This window comes from Stegodyphus dumicola, chromosome 1, assembly GCF_044657685.1.
Source record: "Stegodyphus dumicola isolate Sdum_Otavi_A_Nest chromosome 1, ASM4465768v1".
Lineage (NCBI taxonomy): Eukaryota > Metazoa > Arthropoda > Arachnida > Araneae > Eresidae > Stegodyphus > Stegodyphus dumicola.
In genome coordinates, this window is record NC_140768.1 from 125,370,568 (window position 1) to 125,388,144 (window position 17,577).

At 36.4% G+C, this 17,577-nt stretch overlaps 1 protein-coding gene across 2 annotated transcripts in view; it reads left to right on the plus strand.

Moving 5' to 3' along the window:
- LOC118198461 (acetylcholine receptor subunit beta-like 1) overlaps positions 1-17,577 on the plus strand; it is a 316,357-nt gene that overhangs the window by 174,852 nt on the left and 123,928 nt on the right. The window contains exon 1 of one of the 2 annotated variants that reach the window (XM_035370142.2): positions 9,646-11,387. The exons of the other annotated variant lie outside the window; for it this stretch is intronic. Within the exon in view, the coding sequence (XP_035226033.2) occupies positions 11,327-11,387 (61 nt within the window). The 5' untranslated portion in view covers positions 9,646-11,326. Of the gene's footprint in view, positions 1-9,645; positions 11,388-17,577 lie in introns of those variants that run through there. 2 annotated transcript variants of the gene reach the window in all.

Here is a 17,577-nt window from a genome sequence, read left to right on the forward strand (position 1 = left end):
ATGCTACAGATGCCAGCAGTTCGGACACACACAGGCCGACTGCAAAAGCCGCAAGCAATTCTGCTCCTTCTGCGCAAACAATCACGGAGTTAGAGAATGCAACACTCAGATGCCACAATGCATCAACTGTAGAGAAGCTAACTACCGCTACGGGGACAGATACAACATTCACCACCCAGCGTACCATTCAGACTGCCCGCAATACCAGCGAAACGTGCAGAACATCCGTAACAATACGGAATACTAACAGTAAGACAATGGCAAATACTACAAGAAGCAGACAGAATCAGCAACCCCCAAATGTACAGCATAACAATACACAGTTGGACATCAACAGTACGCAATCGCGCAGACAGGACGCAATACAATGTTTGCAGATAAATCTGCAACGCGCTCGTGCAGCAACGGCACAGGCAGCCATATACACCACCACAGAACAGATTGACTTCCTACTAGGACAAGAACCTTATTGTTTACATGGCAAAGCTGTGGGCTACCCCCTAGAGTGGACTGTTTTCCAAAAGGAAGATACCAACGAGCCGCCAAGAGCCATTATAGTAAATTGCAACCCTATGTGGACCCCCACTGTAATCATTGCGGAAAGGGACATAGTGGCCATCCTGCTAGAGGTGCACAATCTGACAGCAATCATAGTCTCCGTGTACTCTCCGCCAAAGGCAGATATCGAAAACAGTATCTTGCAAATGCAACAACTGATGCGAGAGCAAAAAATAGACAACGTGTTGATTGCGGGAGACTTTAACTGTCATAGTACAACATGGGGATATGCTACCACAGAGCCAAAGGGACGTACCCTGGAGGATTTTATTTCAAGCAACAACCTGATCTTGCATAACCAGCAAGATGCGCCACCGACTTTTGATCGCGTCCACTCAAGAGGGTGGCCGGACCTTACAGTCTCGACCCTTCAAATGGCACAACTAGTACAAGATTGGATGGTCGTGGAAGGCGTAAGCCTTTCCGACCACAATTACATACGATTCACCATTGCCAGAGCCACAGAAACAACTATCATCAGAAGGTACAACCTACCAGGTCGCAAGGTCAGGTCATTCGTTACAGCTATCAAATCACGCCTGGCACCCTTTAGCAATCGAATTGAGCAAGCAACCACTAGAGAGGAACTACATGTACTCACGAGTGAACTGATGTCAACCATTAGGACGACTTGTGACGACATCCTACCAGTACGAACAATACGACGGGTCACCACATTAAACTGGTGGAATAGCCAATTACGCGCGCAACAGCAAATGTGTCGTGCCTTAAGACGACGGCTAAAAAGTGAGCGACGACTGAGCATCACCTCTAACACACTCACTATATATCAGAAGGAAAGGGCCCAATACAAAAAAATGATCATTACCGCCAAACTGGACAGCTGGAGAAAGTTCTGTACAGAAACTACAAATACCTACGGCATACATCACAAGATAGTGGCGGGAAAGCTGTTCAAACAGGCCTCCTTTCATCTCCTGCCAATACCTAACACCAATGAACACCTTACTGAAGCTACATTTACAGAAGTGCTCAACACGGTCTTTACGAAGGACGATCCTACAGATGACACAACGACACAAGCAACCATGCGTAACCAAACCCTGGCTACAGATGCCATGAACGATGCTCTTTTCACAAATCAAGAAATCCTACATGTCCTGCGACAGCTACCGCAAAAGAAAGCACCGGGGCCAGACGAAATAAACTATCGAATAGTTAAGATCGCAATACGGTCGCACGTCAACCTCTTCCGTACCCTTTTCAACAAACTGCTTTCCACTGGCACATTCCCCAGGTGCTTCAAAATTGGTCAAGTTATTCTTTTCCTCAAAAAGAATAAAGACCCAAAAAGAGCGGACTCCTATCGTCCAATATGCCTACTATCAGCGCTTGGTAAGACATTTGAAAAGTTACTCATGAACAGACTGCGACACCACCTGCATACTACCAAATACTTAAGTGGAAACCAATACGGATTTAGAGCAGGAAGATCAACAATCCACGCACTCATGGAAGTCAAGGAGAGCATTTTAGAGAACAAATTTACCGGCCACCACACAGCATTCATATCATTAGATCTAAAGAGTGCCTTTGACACTCTGTGGTGGCCGGCCATACAACATGCCCTGAGAGAGGCAAAATGTCCGCGGAATATTTACCACACCCTGGAGAGTTACCTTTCAGAGCGAAAATTGATTCTACCGCATAACAGCGGTGTCATCCAGCAAGACCAAACCCAAGGATGTCCGCAAGGTTCCTGCGCAGGGCCGTTTCTATGGAACGTAACGTACAACATCATACTCACACAGCCGTGGCCGGAACACACAAAAATAATTGCATACGCGGACGATACAGCTCTAATTGTGAAAGGAAACACCAGGGAACAGCTGCAAGCAAATTCCCAGGAATCCTGCAACCTCTTCCAGGAGCGATGCACAGCAATAAAACTCCAAATAGCTGAAACAAAATCTCAAATATTGCTGATTCCTAAAAAAGGGGGCACACTCGCACGCCAACCAAGAATAACGCTCAACGGCCAAAGACTCCGCATTAAGCGAGAACTAAAGTACCTGGGCATAACTTTTGATGATAAACTAAATTGGATCCCTCACGTGCTGGAGCTTAGGAAACGAACAGCACAGATTGCCATCAAGCTCAAGTTGATGAATGGTTACAGATGGGGACTTAACCCCCATTTACTCAAGACCCTGTATATGACAGTCACTGAGAAAATAGTAACATATGGAGCTGCAATATGGGCCTCTCCGATGCAAGGACGCAAAATAAAATATCTACAGAGTATACAAAGGCCGTTTCTGCTCAACATTACTAAAGCTTTTAGAACATCTCCAACGAATGCACTCAATGTCCTGGCCGGATTGCCCCCTCTTTACATAAATGTGGAAAAAGAGGCAGCCTACCAATTGGTGAAGCAGCTTAGCCGCCCTGCGGTGTTTGGTGACCATACTTTTACGGCAGATAACCTAGAACGGGAGTCCAATCGCCTCCACACACACCCGTCGACGCAAGGCCAAGGCGTGCACATTAATATTAAGCAAAACACAAGAGCTACGGACAATGATATCGTATTCTACACAGATGGCTCAAAAACTGACGAGAATGTTGGCTGTGCATACATCGCATTTCGGCAACAGCAACCAATACGCCAATGGAAAGGACACTTGGAATCCAGAAACAGTGTTTTTCAAAGCGAAGCCGCAGCCATTTATCACGCAAAAAACACTATTACCCAATATCGACATCAAAACAGTTTTATAATAACAGACAGTCTGTCAGCATTATATGCTATATTAAATCCTATGCACGGCTCCCCCATAATTGCAGCAATTCAAGAACAACTCTCTTTTCACAAGACCTTAAAAATCAACCTAGAATGGACAAAAGCGCATATTGGCAACCTTGGGAATGAGGCCGCAGATCGGCTCGCAAAAGAAGCAGCCCAAAATAATGATGCAGAGACACTGCAAATTCCATGGCCCACCTCATATCTAAAAAAGAGCTTGAAACAGGTCGCTTTCACACTGTAGCAAGAGGCATGGAACAACGATGAGACAGGACGTCGTGCGTATGCGCATCTGCCAAAGGTTGATCCAGAACGTCTTATAGTAAATACACAACTGGTCTACTATATTACCGGGCATGGCCCGTTCCCAATCTACTTTGAAAGATTCGGCAAGACGACTACCTCCTTATGTTGCTGCGGTGAACTGGGAACGCCAGAACACTATGTCGAAAAATGCTCACTAACGGAGGATCTACACATCCCGTTCCCAGAGACAAACAGATTAGCCTTCAGCAGGTTCATAATTAAGCAGCGACATCTCAAACGCAGCATTACAAAAATTGTTGACAAGCTTATGGGCTTAGGAACAAACCTATGCCAAGTGTAAACCATTTAAGAGTACTTAGTGCATCATGCAACATTCCCATACCAGCTAAAGGGAGCTCACTGGCAGCATTATATAATTGTAACTGCACATATGAATGGCTCTAACTTATTATGTATGCAGCAGTAGTATACAAGTACTTTGTCTTCATAAAACGCAGTAATGGCAGCATCTGTAATCACAGTCAGCAGCATCATATGTACACATGAAATACCAAATGTATGCTTTATGTACTCCTATATTCTGCCACCAATGCACTGTTATCTTCGTATTTTTGTAACGCCAGTCTGCAATTTCACTATACGTATTAAATTTGCAATGCGTATTTCCCCCCGGTATTTAATTCAATAATCATGTATATAACTCACTATCTCGTATCAGTATAATCTCACCCTCTCTATGTTTCAATATCACCGCACTATGCATCTCAAGTCTGTAATTTATATACGCCATTATTACACACTCCTATATCCTGTCACCAAGTGAACTGTTTTGTTTATGTATTCTTGTAGCGTCTGTCTGCATATCTTGCTACGTATTTAACATTATAATACGTATTTCTCTCCCATATTTAATTCAGTAATCCTGTATATAATTTATTATCTTATATCAGCATAATGTCACCCTTTCTATGTATCAATTACCTTACTATGTATTTCAAATTTGTAATTCATATATCCTCCTTGTATAACTCAGTAATCCGGTATCTAATTTAGCATCTTGCATCAGTATAAACTCACAAGGTACTTCATGTCACATTTTATTCAGTAACAGCATGTTTCATGTTTCAGTATGTTCAGTTTCCCATGTTTCTCTGTCTTTCAAATATCAGTATAACATAAGTATTAGTATCAGTATCTTATTTCAGTATATCCTCATTATGTTACCCTCGTGTTTCAGAATGCTCAGATACAATGTGCTTTACTATGTACCTCAAGCACCAGTATAACCTTTCTATACAATTCAATATTGACATATGTATATCTCTCCTGGATATAATTAAGTATTCCGTATATAACTCAGTACTTTGTAGCAGTACATTATGTATTTCACGTATTAGAATGTACAATTATAGTATGTTATATGTTTCAGTATGTTCAGCATTTCCTGTTTCAACATGTTTTTCAAGTCTCAGTACAATCTCACTATGCCTTCTATGTTTGTTATACAAATATCTCTCTTGTATATAATGCAGCAATCCTGTATATAATTCAGTATCTTATATCAGTATAATCTTACCATGCATTTCACGTTCCGGTATGCTCTGTTATAGTATGTTTTCTGTCTCAGTACGTACAGTATTTCATGTTTCATCAGGTATCTCGTGTAATTAGCGTAATCAGTAATATCTCACTATATATTTCATGTTTCAATATGCTCAGTCATAGTATGCTCATGTTCAGTATGTACAGTATTTAATGTTTCACCATGTATTTCAAGTCTCAGAAGTATCTGTATAACCTCATTATGTATATCATATCTTAGTATGTTCAGATACAGTAAGTGTCATAATTCAATATGTATAATACTTCCTGTTTCAATATGTATTTTGAGCATTAGCATAATCTTACTATGCATTACATGATTCTATACCATATTGTACTCCAATATATAATTTAGTAATCTGGTATATAATTCAGCAACTTGTGCATACTAATGTCTGATAATTCAGCCTGCAGCAGCAGTGATGACCCTTGTTTAGTCATGTCATTTTCTACAATATTTGTAAAATAATTTCCCAGTGGCCGCAAGGGTATAGCTGATGCAATGTGGCCTGCATCAGACGCTGGGTTTCAGTGGTCGGTGCGAGGCGTTTTTGTGGACTCAGTGACCTTGGCACGTTTCACTAGACACAGGTGGACGTGGCGCTATACCAATTAACCCTAATGGTAGAGGGATGGTGCCCACGTCCTCCGTCGCATGTCGCATGTACTGCCGATTGCAATAAAGAAAGGGAAGGGCGCAACTAGATGTTATAGAAATCTCATACACAAAATTTCAGCGTTCTATGACTATTATTTTTTGAGTTTTGCGGGATGCATACGTATGTACGTAGAGACGTCATGAAAAAAAATCCATTTTGAATCCATTTTACTATCCGTTTTGAAATAAAGAGTCCATTCTGTCTGTACGTACAGGCATCACGCAAAAAAAGAAGAAAAGAAATTAGTCAAAATGGATATTTCCGTAGAAATCTGATAACCGAAACGTTTACAATTACAACAATACTTCTTCTTTATTTCGTATAGGATTACTCAGAATTAACTCAGAATTAATGAAAAGAAGAAATGGAGATTACTGTTATGGTTTTAAGATTTTCATCAAAACTGATATAGTAATAAAACTACCAAAAATTGCGTTTCAGGAGCCCGTGTAGGATGAATTCGTGATGATATTAGAGGTTATGTAAGCTCATGTGCCAGTGATGTCCCACATCACAAATCACGTGATGCCTTAGGGCACGTGTTGCTTTTCGAATTTTCTGTTACTTTAACTTTCTGCTACTTTTCTGGTAACACTAGAGAAAGCAAGAAAAACCCCCATTCAGTCAACCTGTTCAGCCTTTAATATTAAAGGAAATGTAAAAAGAATTTTCTGTTTAGTTGCTATTTTTGTTACCGATTTCACTTGCCTGACGAAGCCCACGACATTCACAGTAGGAAAAGCCTTGGGCACTATATAGGTGACAGCCTGACTTTAGCTCAATTCCTCCCCCAATTTTGAGAGGGAACATACCGGGAGGGAGCGGTTCCGAGGGTTTGCACCCATCTTCCCCTCCCGGCAAACTCTCAAAAGGACTTTCGGCTCGCCGCATATTTAGAGTGCCCTCATTCCGCATAGATACTGTATATTTACAAACATTGCTGCCTTCTGCGGTATTCGAACCCGAGCACTTCGGTATGGTAGTCAGAATCACTAACCACTATCCCGATTAGGCGGTTTTGTTTGTTTTTCATTCTGTTATTACACATTATGCACAATGTCTTGCTGTATAATTTGTCTTTTAATATTATTTAAAGTTTAACAGGTGATGATTAATTATATATAATTAACATAAATATTATCTATATATACTATATCTATATATATAATATCTATACTGATTAATGTAGATTTGTCAATATAACTGTATTATTTACAATTATTTTAATTATTTATGCAATAAAATTTGGAAGAAGCTCGTTGTAATACTTTGGTGTGGTAGATGGATGCACAAACCAAAAACTTTCAGACGTGGCCGCTGATTTGAACACAGAATTTTATTTTCGTAACAGTGCAAGCCTTTATACTCATAAGCAGATTCGTAAGCGTCATTTACGGGTGCGACATGCACTCCCACAATTTTGTACAGCTTACATCTTCTTAGACACTCAACGAAAGTAAACTTTACATGGCAAGGCGAAGCAGGGAAAAAGAAGGGCGAACATACAGTTAGTTAAAGAGCCATTATTTATTTAATATTAGAACTGCAGATATTTTATATTTTACATATATATATATATATATATATATATATATATTATAGCATATTATTTTAGTTGCATCTAAATTTATTAATAAATATATTAATATAGATTTACATCTATATTAAAAATTACCTCATGAAAATTGCAATTGAAATTTTATACTGTAATTTATGCCATTCAAAAATTACATGTGTAATATTAACGTCTATGTTATATTAGCCTATTTGAATAGAAACACGAAGGCCAAAGGTTAAGGGTGCCTTCGTAGAGAACTTTCTGAGGGAAATTGGCTCGTATTCACGTTGCACGGGTGGAAACACGAAAATTTACATTCAGCCAGCTCGTTCGCGGAAGTCGATTTCAAGTGGAATTACTAGTGTTCGGTGGTCTTACCGTTGGCCATTGAATGAGGTTTTAACATCTAAAGTCATCGCTTAAATAAAATAGTATGGCTGACATTTAGCACATGTTGACCAATAAATCTTGTTGTTTAAATTTATTACATATTAAAAAAATTGCCATTACCTAACTGTATTCATGTGTTCATTATTTGCAATTTATTGATTCAAATATCTTAAAAATTCTCTTCATAGTAGAGTATTATTACAAAGAATAATGGGTACTATTCGGTTTCGAGGGCCGTAAAAAATCGCCAAACTATTGTTGATGCCAATGCTGAGAAAAAAAATTGCGGCAACCCTAATAACTGCCGCAAAAAAGGAAGTATAATAGTAAATAACTATTTAAGATTGATGTTTTAATTTAGATGAAAGGTTAATTTCATATAATACTTTTTTATTATTATAATTTATATGAAAAAGGCTAAACATGACTGGATAGAAGCATAAGAGTAAATAACTATTTCAGATCATTATCATGATTTATATAAAAATTGCTAAACATAACTGAATGGATGTCTGCATCGCTATTTCGCTACCGAGTTATCGCTAAAGCATAATTTCATCTCGTTGGTTGTTCAAACATAATTTTCTATAATGAATGATGCCTTTTCTTTGAAAATATTCTCGGTAAAGTGCAGAATCGCTCACGTATTTGCTTGCCGCTTTTTACAAGAGTAAAAACAATTGAATTTTTGTCAATTTTCGTTTACTTTTTAAGTGAAAATAGGTCGATGTGCACATGGATACCGAGTATGTGCAATTCTTAAAAACGCGTCAAGCAGTGGGTGATTCTGCACTTTACCCAAAATTCTATTGCCGACTTTTCGTCATGGGCAATTCCCAAATTGTTAAATCCATAGGATATCAAAAAAGGATTTAAAAATTAAACTAGTATGTAAATGGCGTCTTAAGAAATATAAAACTATATAAACTTACGCAATCTGAAATCAACGCGTACGCTAGATTTGGCGTGCTGTTTTTAAATGGGCGCGTTTGCTAGATTTTGTGCTTTTGCGCATACATTTTCGCTGCAATTTTTTTACGGCCCTCAAAACCGAATAGTACCGAATAAGGTATATTTAATTAACTCGTTTTTGTAATAATGTATATTTGATTAAAGTTTTTAATTATCAGCTTCTTTAAATTAAAAAGAAAATTAAGTATTATTGAACTATTTTAGGTGTTATGGAAAACTGAAAGGAAAAAAAAAAGAAAAAAAGAAATCTTTTCGAAAACCCTCGTAAATTCGATTGCCTTAGGTGAATAGATTTATTAATGAATAAATTTTTTACTAATAATTAATTAATTATTTCAGAGTAATAACTAACAATATAAAAATGTTCAGTTCTTAATAATTAAAAATATTTATATATATATGTCATCCACAGATTGAGCCCAATTAAAATTACCAGAAACTTTTTTAGAAGATTCTGAAGTTAACACATGCATTTGATACTCGAAAAAATTTAATATTTGCGAAGTTGTGCTAAAATCCATCTAAACTCTCATAGCGGTAAAATTTTTAACCCTGTTTTCTAAATCTGGTGTATTGCACGAGTCTCCACTAGATGGCGACAGCTCGTAATCGCTCTGGAACAACAGACCGTTTCAGTCTTTTCCCGAAAAAAATAGAGAGAATAAATTAGTGGAGCAACCCATGCTCCTCGGCCATTGATTTTCCCGCAACTTCAAACAACGTTCCCCCTTCCGACCGGATGCACCCTCTTCCGATATTCGAATACAGTTTTTCTTTCTTCGAACGGGAGAACGAAGTTGCACACCCATGGAATAGCGTTCTGCAAAGAGGAGGAAATATCGACATCCCCTTCCCACCGCCATCGCTAGAGGCCGTCGCAGTCGCCGCGGCGACGATCCTCTCATCTTGGTGTTCCCGGAGAGTACACCACAGCGCAAGCGCGTGACCACGTGACGGGGAAAGGGGCCGCAGCAGCCTGGCAATCCCTCCTCTGTTGCTGGAATGTATCGCTCCGTGATGTCCGGTCGATGATCTGGCAACTCCCGGACCCGAGAGCGACACCAGAGTGGGAACATACAGCCGGACTGAAGAAGAAGAAGAAGTAACGAGCGAGCCCAGATCGTTTGAGAACAAGGACTGGAATAACCATCGAAAGATGATCCGGAGGTGAACCGCATCCTCAAGTAGGTGGCTAACATGGGAGGACTACGAGCCGGTGTCTTTATTTCTCCAGTCCCGGATAACCAAACGAGCGAAAGAGTACATCCCGAAGGGTCCAGGACCAGGCGAAAGTGTGTCACGGCTCGCGTGATGATCTGTGAGTGCGTTCCGGTCGTGGAATCATTTAAATCTTCGAACCCGTGATGGATCATTAAAAAAGTTAAACAAGTACAGGTCGTACAGGTACACAATCGACAAGAGGTTAGACAACAACACTTTATTTGTGTCTTTTTTTATGGATATTTTGATGGACATTCTAGGGGAGTATATAAATTACTGGTTGAACTGACTGCAACTGTTTGGATGATTTCTTAAAGCTCAAACATAAGCTACAAATATTCACGAAAGCACTGGAAGTGTTCCAAGAAACTTAACAAAAAGTGTTCTTCGACAATTTTTATTTATCTTTCTTGCTTATTTGTTTATTTATTTATTTTACGCTCCAACCTGCTTCTGAATACCAAATACTAGGAAAACACATCCCCGGCGTGTTTCAGTTCTTTCGTGAATGCTTAAGTTGTGGACCAGACACCAGAAACAATCTGTGAAGTTTCTGAAAGTCAAGTTTGGACATAAGAATATGCTAGCCAACAAGGATACACTTCTTGGAATATAAGCCTCTATCTTATCGTGATAAGACATGAAATTTACAACACAACGAATGTCGAAGCTTCAACATCGGAACGTTTATCAAGTTTACCATCACCGAGGGAAGTGTTATCAGAATAATACAGCAAGTTCTGTACATCAGGTACTGACAAAAGATTGTACAACAAGTTCTGGAAATTCAACCACTAGTGAGCTGATGTTATCAAAGACGTGTACTCACAGGCAAGGTCTGTATGCAGAGTAGACAACATTTCTAGTCCTTTAACCCAATTTTTAAACATTTTTTTCTCAAGAAAGGCATGTATCTGTGTTCAAACTTCTTTTCTTAGCATATTTCTACTATTTGAAGAGACTCAGTGAAAGAAGTAATTTGTGTTTTCGATTATTACGTGTGTATCTCTGGATTTCAAGTTGGTGTTCAGCAACTCCTTTAGGATACGTCATTTCGAATTTATTGCTAAGACGGTACCAACTTTTCTCCGGAGACAACTCCTTTTTCAGGACTTTCATTTCTACTTTACTATCAGGTGCTATTGTGTTGTGTGGGGCTGTGTGCGAACTGCACGAAAACTTATTGTGGGCTTCAAAATGGCCGCCAAGAGCTGTTGGACTATGAGGTGAGACTGGACACAGCAGATGTGGCGGTGACAGTTCTTCTGTTTCATAGGCCAGTAGATAGTAGTGTACGATGGGGGCCACGTGCGGATAAAGGCCCAGAAAGCCATGAACTACAAGTGCCTCGTCGCACTTTTCTTCAGCTGCTATAGCTTGCTCACTTCTTTAGGTAAGCTTTCATCTTTTTTGTCTTCGGTTCAACTTTTGCAACTTCTTTTTGCTCAACAATCCAGTGGTCTAAATGTATTATAAATGTCAATCAAAATACAGTCTTAACCTACTTCAGAATTATGGCCCAGGTTTTTTATAAACAAAATCAGAAATCTTCTATAGAATTCTCTAAAATTTTAGATATAGCTTGTGTATGGAGTCTACAGAGATATGTGTTGATATGACGAAAATGTCTTATGGAATTCAGTCATAAATAATTTGTAAAGCTTCTATAGAATTATTTAGAATGATGGCCCAGTTTTACATAAACTAGGTCAGAGATCTTTGTCAGAACTCTGTAAATTTTGTATGCAGATTCTGTAAAGTTATGTGTATAGCAGAGCAGAGGTTTTTCAATTAAGAGAGAATTCACCTCTAAGCGGTGGGGGACTCGGTTACCATTTTATTTAGCTTTTAAGTATTTAGCTTTAGTTTCTTAATATAAAAAAGAACTTCTGTTCAAATTTTTGTACTTATCAACATTTGATATACTTTTGTTATTTAACTTAAAAATACGATATATATATATATATATATAAATGTATATATATATATAAATACATACATATATATATATATATATGAGAGTTTCCAAATCCATTTGTACTACTTTTTGCGTGATTTCTGCGAATTCAGACAGAATAAAGGACTCTACGTTTCAAAACGGATTGTAAAATGAACTCAAAATGGATATTTTTTGTGACTTCTCTGCCTACATATTAATATATCCCGCATAATCCAAAAGAAACGATTAGCGGTAGAATGCTGAATGTTTTTGTTGAAATTTTAAATATTATTGTTTTGCTGTAACATATAGTTGTACACTTCCCTCCTTTATTGCATTCGGCAATACCGAATATATTACCCCCATAAAGTCTTCATCTGGCCTTTTTTGCGCTTACAAGTCCTTATTCAGCCTTAGTTTCGCAGTCGTTAGTCGTAGACATATACTTTCAGTTACAGAAGTGTTTAAAATTACGAAACAATTCATGTTTTGGTAAAATTAAATTAAAAAAAAGTAGTTTTGGACTAATAACGAAATTTACCCTTTAATGCAATCTCCCTCTCTCTATACTTATATTTGGTAAGGTTTTATTCTCGTTATGAAAAACTGAAAATACCACAAGTTTGACTCCGGACGATCAAATTTGACCGGAATATTTAATTTCAAAATTTGAAATTTTAGACGTATTTTTAACTTGGCTTAAGGGATTGGTTCATTAAATTAGATTAATTCGAGAAAATAAATTTAAATGAATTGCAGGAAAAAATATATGCGATTTAAGAGGCCGTACAAGGAAGTTACATAGTGTCCGCATCATATTTTTCAAGTTTCAAAAAGGAGAGGGTAGGGGAATAATCTTATAGCGATAGTGAAAAGGCTGCGTAGCACAAAATAGGTTGAGAACTCACTCCTGGTTTATATATTATATAGAGATATGTTTATTGCACAAAAATGTCTTACAGAATTCTATCCAAAATCAAAATATTAAACTTAGAATCCTTTAAATTAGGTGAGAGATTTTCTACAAAATTCTTTTCTAGAAATCTATAAAGTTTTGAATATAGTATGCATAGTGCTATGTAAGGCGATTCTGTAGAGACATGTGTTGATAGACGAAAATACAGATGATAAAGAAAAGACCTATAAACTATCTTGGAAAAGCTTTGGAGTATTTAAAAGCATTGTGAAATCAACAAAATAGTTCTTTGGGATTAAAAAAATGAATAAAATTTTAACTTTCTTTCCAATGTTAAATACCTCCAGAATCGTTCAGAATGATATCCCAATTTTCTCTAAACTAGAATAAACATCTTCTATAGAATTCTATAAGATTTTAGATACAGCTTCTACATGGCTATGTATGTAGATTATATAGTGCTATGTGCATGTATTCAATAGAGATTTGTGCAGATATTCTATAAAATGTATACAGAGTTTCTGAAGGTCCCATATGCAGAATCTCATGGAGTGTGCTTAGAGGTTCGATATTGATGTGCGTAAATAGTGTATAGAGATTTTATAAAAAGTGTACAGAATTTCTAAAGATTACACCTATAGAACCTGGTAAGATGCGTACAGAATCAGATAATTGAAATCTACTGAAAATTCAGATCTAGTTTTAGGAAAATGGACTATAATTATAAAGAATTCTAAGCAAGTCTTCATACTTTAATTTTTCATTAACATCTTACAGTATTTTACTTTTGAATATATAGACGCATCATTAAATTAAAAAGTTCAGTGTTAAACTTCTTTAGAATGTTTTAGAATTGTGGCTCAATTTTCTATAAAATAGGTCAGAAATGTTTTATAGTCTATAGAGATTCTACAGATATGTATGCTGATGTGACGAAAATGTCTTATATACAATTCTATGAAAAAAGAACGATGTTAAACATCTATAGTATCATTTAGATCCGTAGCTGAATTTTCTATAAACTAGATCAGAAATCTATAAAATTCCGTAAAATTTTAGATATACCTTTTATACAGTAATGTACGGAAATATGTATAGTTGTAACGAAAATGTGTTACACAAATTTATTAAAAAGGCAATGTTAAATTTCTTTAGAATCCTTTAAACTACTTCCGAGATTTTCTATATAATTTTATAAAATTTTTATGTAGCTTCTATATAGTTACATATAGGTTATTTTGAAGGAGAAGATATAAAAAATGTGCAATGCCCTCGTCGGGACTCGAACCTGGACCTCTCGCATATGCGCCGAGTGTCTTACCGTTGTAACGATTATGTTAATTTTATTAACAGTTAAATTTTAAGTTAAAGTTAAATAAAGTTCCTTTCCGGTCAAATTCTTAACTTCAACCTATTACTTCCGGCCAGAACGTAGTTTTGGAATCTTTCTGAATACTTAATGAGGAGGAGCGGTATTTAAACCGCGAAGTTACTTACAGAGGCAGAGAGACTCAGAGTTTCTGATTTACGCGCGTCTGCCTTTTGGCTACTCTCTCTTTCAAAGCTGTTATCACGTTCAGCCGTACTCAAGCCCTTGATAAGCTTCATAGTCAAATAACGTTAAGGGGCCAACTCGATTAGAATCCTGATAGCTTCGCCTATATTTCTTTAGTTAATCGTAGTTTTAGTTTAATTCTTAGTCTCTTAAGTTCAAGCCCAAGTGTAGGCTTTGATTGTACACTCCAAGACGGAGTCATTTTAAATTTTATTGGAATAATAAAGGGTTAGTTACCGTTTCATATTATTGTTTCTCTTCACACGAACTTAAGCGATTATTCGCTAACTAGTTCTTAAGATTCGTGACTTTCTACAGTAACTGAGAATTACACTAGTGAAAATCGTACACCGTTACACCACAAAGGTATGCAGAAAGAAGTTAGAAAATACCTTACATACTCCCCCTTTCAAAGGGAGACTGAGTATTAGGGGTCCCGGTCACCAAATCCTGGTGGTGAAGCATTATCATCCACCACCTTTTAGTTCGGGCACCACTGCAGAGTCATTAGGACTTTTGAAGCAAGAGAGGGGAAAAATGTGCAATGCCCTCGGCGGGACTCGAATCTGGACTTCTCGAATACGCACCGAGTGGGCTACCAATTACACTACGAAAGAATGCTGAAAGGAGGGAGAAAATACCTTATACAGTAATATGTAGAGATCTTCTAGAGAAAAATGTAGATATCCTATAGAGCTTTGTGCAGGTATTCTGTAAAACAATACACAGAGTTTCTATATACAGAATCTTACATAATGCCTACAGAATCAAGGAATTGAATTCTACTGAAAACATCAGATCTACTTTATGCAGAACTGGTCCAAAATTCTAAAACATTCTATCACATTAGTTTGCGTTAATTTTCTTTGAAAGCTCCTACTTAGCTTTTGAGTATTTAAAAGCATTATAAAATCATAAAAATTTTCTATTGGGATTAAAAACAATGAATTACGTTTCCATATTTTCCTAATAAAAAAAATGTGAAAAAAAAAGTGTGAATGTTTTTTCCTAATAAAAATTTAATATAGTTTTGATTTCAAAAAATGTTTAAATAAAAATGAGTTCGTTTTAAATAACAGTTAGGTTTTATTAAAATTAAGAAACAATTCCTCTTATCGGATTTGCATAAACAATAGTTGAAAGTACTGATTTTTGGAATCAAAATATTATAATTAATAACATAAATTTATTCAAAAATGCTGTAATTATTTGCACACATTTATTCTTTTCACGAATTTTGTGATATAAATTGATTTTAAGCTTTTGTGTTAAATAAGTTCCAGTCTTTTTATTATATAAATATTATTACTGTGCAGAAAATTGCACAAAATATTACATGAGTTTAGAAGTTAAAAAATGTTAAGCTAGAGAAAAAATAGAGAAAATTTCCATTCAATTATTCAATGCTTATGAATAAAAAATGTTTATCTTTTCTGTTCCGTGTCCCATATTTCAGACAAGAAACGGCAAATTTGCTTTGATTAAAGTCTGAAAATTTTACAGATTTCTATGTAATACAAGATTTACTGTGTTAATATAAAGGATACAATAAAAAAATAATATAAAATAGTAAAATAAAGAACAAAATTAATTTTAAAAATACAGAAATAAATAGATTTATGATTTGAAATAAGAAACATAACATGTTCAGTTATAAATTGTGCATATAAAGAAAAACAAAAAGAATAAGATAAATGAGTAAGATAAAGAATAACTAATTGAAAAGGTGCAGAAATAAATGGATTCTTGATTTGAAACAATTAACACAACATGTTCACTTATAAATAGTGCACATGAAGAAAAGATAAATAATAACAGATAAGGAATAACATAAAAGAAAATTATAAAGAATAAGAAAAAGCAATAAGAGCAAGACAAGAAATAATTCGTTTAATTTTAAAAATATAGAAATAAATTGATTAATGATTTGAAATAATTAACATGTTCACATATAAAGCATATCCATAGGTAAAGAATAACACAAAAGAACAGCATAACATTATTCTCTAAGATTTTATAAAGCAACAAGTCTGTAGAATTCATCTCTGTGACAGGTTTATAAAACATCTATAGAATTTGTAGAGGCATTAGGATTTTTTTGGAAGCAGGCTAGATGAAAAATTAGCAACTGCCTTCGCCGAGAATCGAACCCCGGACCTCTGGAATACCAGCCCAGCGTGCAGAACCACTACACCACGAAGGCACGCTAGAAAAGTGGGAGAAATACATTATGAATTTTATGTGGTAGCTTAAAGAACAAAGATTCTCATCCCCTTTTCTTGCACCAACCCCTTTTAAAGGAACGATTTTCTTCCTCGATCCCCGTACACTTTTCTCTATAATATGCAGCATCCAACACAAGTAATTTCAGATAAATAACTTGAACATAACAATTAAATTAAGAACAGGAACAAACGTTTAAATTAAAATGATTTATTAGACTATGTTTATTATTTTTGGCGTTATCGTTTTTTCTAATTTTACAAATACCGTATTTTCTTGCTTACTATCCCCGTCGTCAGGTTTCTTTGCGTGAGATTTTGAAAATTCTAAAAATATCTGGTTCATTTACCCCTCCTCAATGCGTTCAGAGAACGAGCTCCTCTAAGTTTTAAAATGGATTCGTTCACGTTACGATTGTTGTCTTCTGACTAACAAACCCGCACAAACTATCCACTAAAGTCACGCCGAACCATTCCACTTCTAACTATGAACTTTAAGGTCAACCTATCAGGTTCTGTTTCCTCCTTACTTGCTTTGGGAACATTAACTGTCCTGACTCGGAACAGGGAGCTTACTAAAGCTATGTTCAATAAATTTGGGAAGTAGACAATACACACAGGAAGGGTATACGAAACCCTTTATTTTTCTCTCTTTACAATGATTTCCGGAACTTCGGAATATAGAGACCAACCACTTGTGGTCTGAATGTAAGAATATAAAAAATATTAACTAAAAATCTAACTAAACTAACTTTGGATTAATAAACAAGTGCCTAACTCCAAGATTGGCCGTATATTAACAAAAAGCCGTATGTAGTACAGAGAACTGCTAACACTACGATACGTTTAAAATTATCAAGAGCAATAAACCTCTGGCCTTGAAGGCAACCAACAAAAGAGTAAAACTACTATGGCAAGCGGCCTTCTTCTAATAGCTCCTTCCTCTTTCTT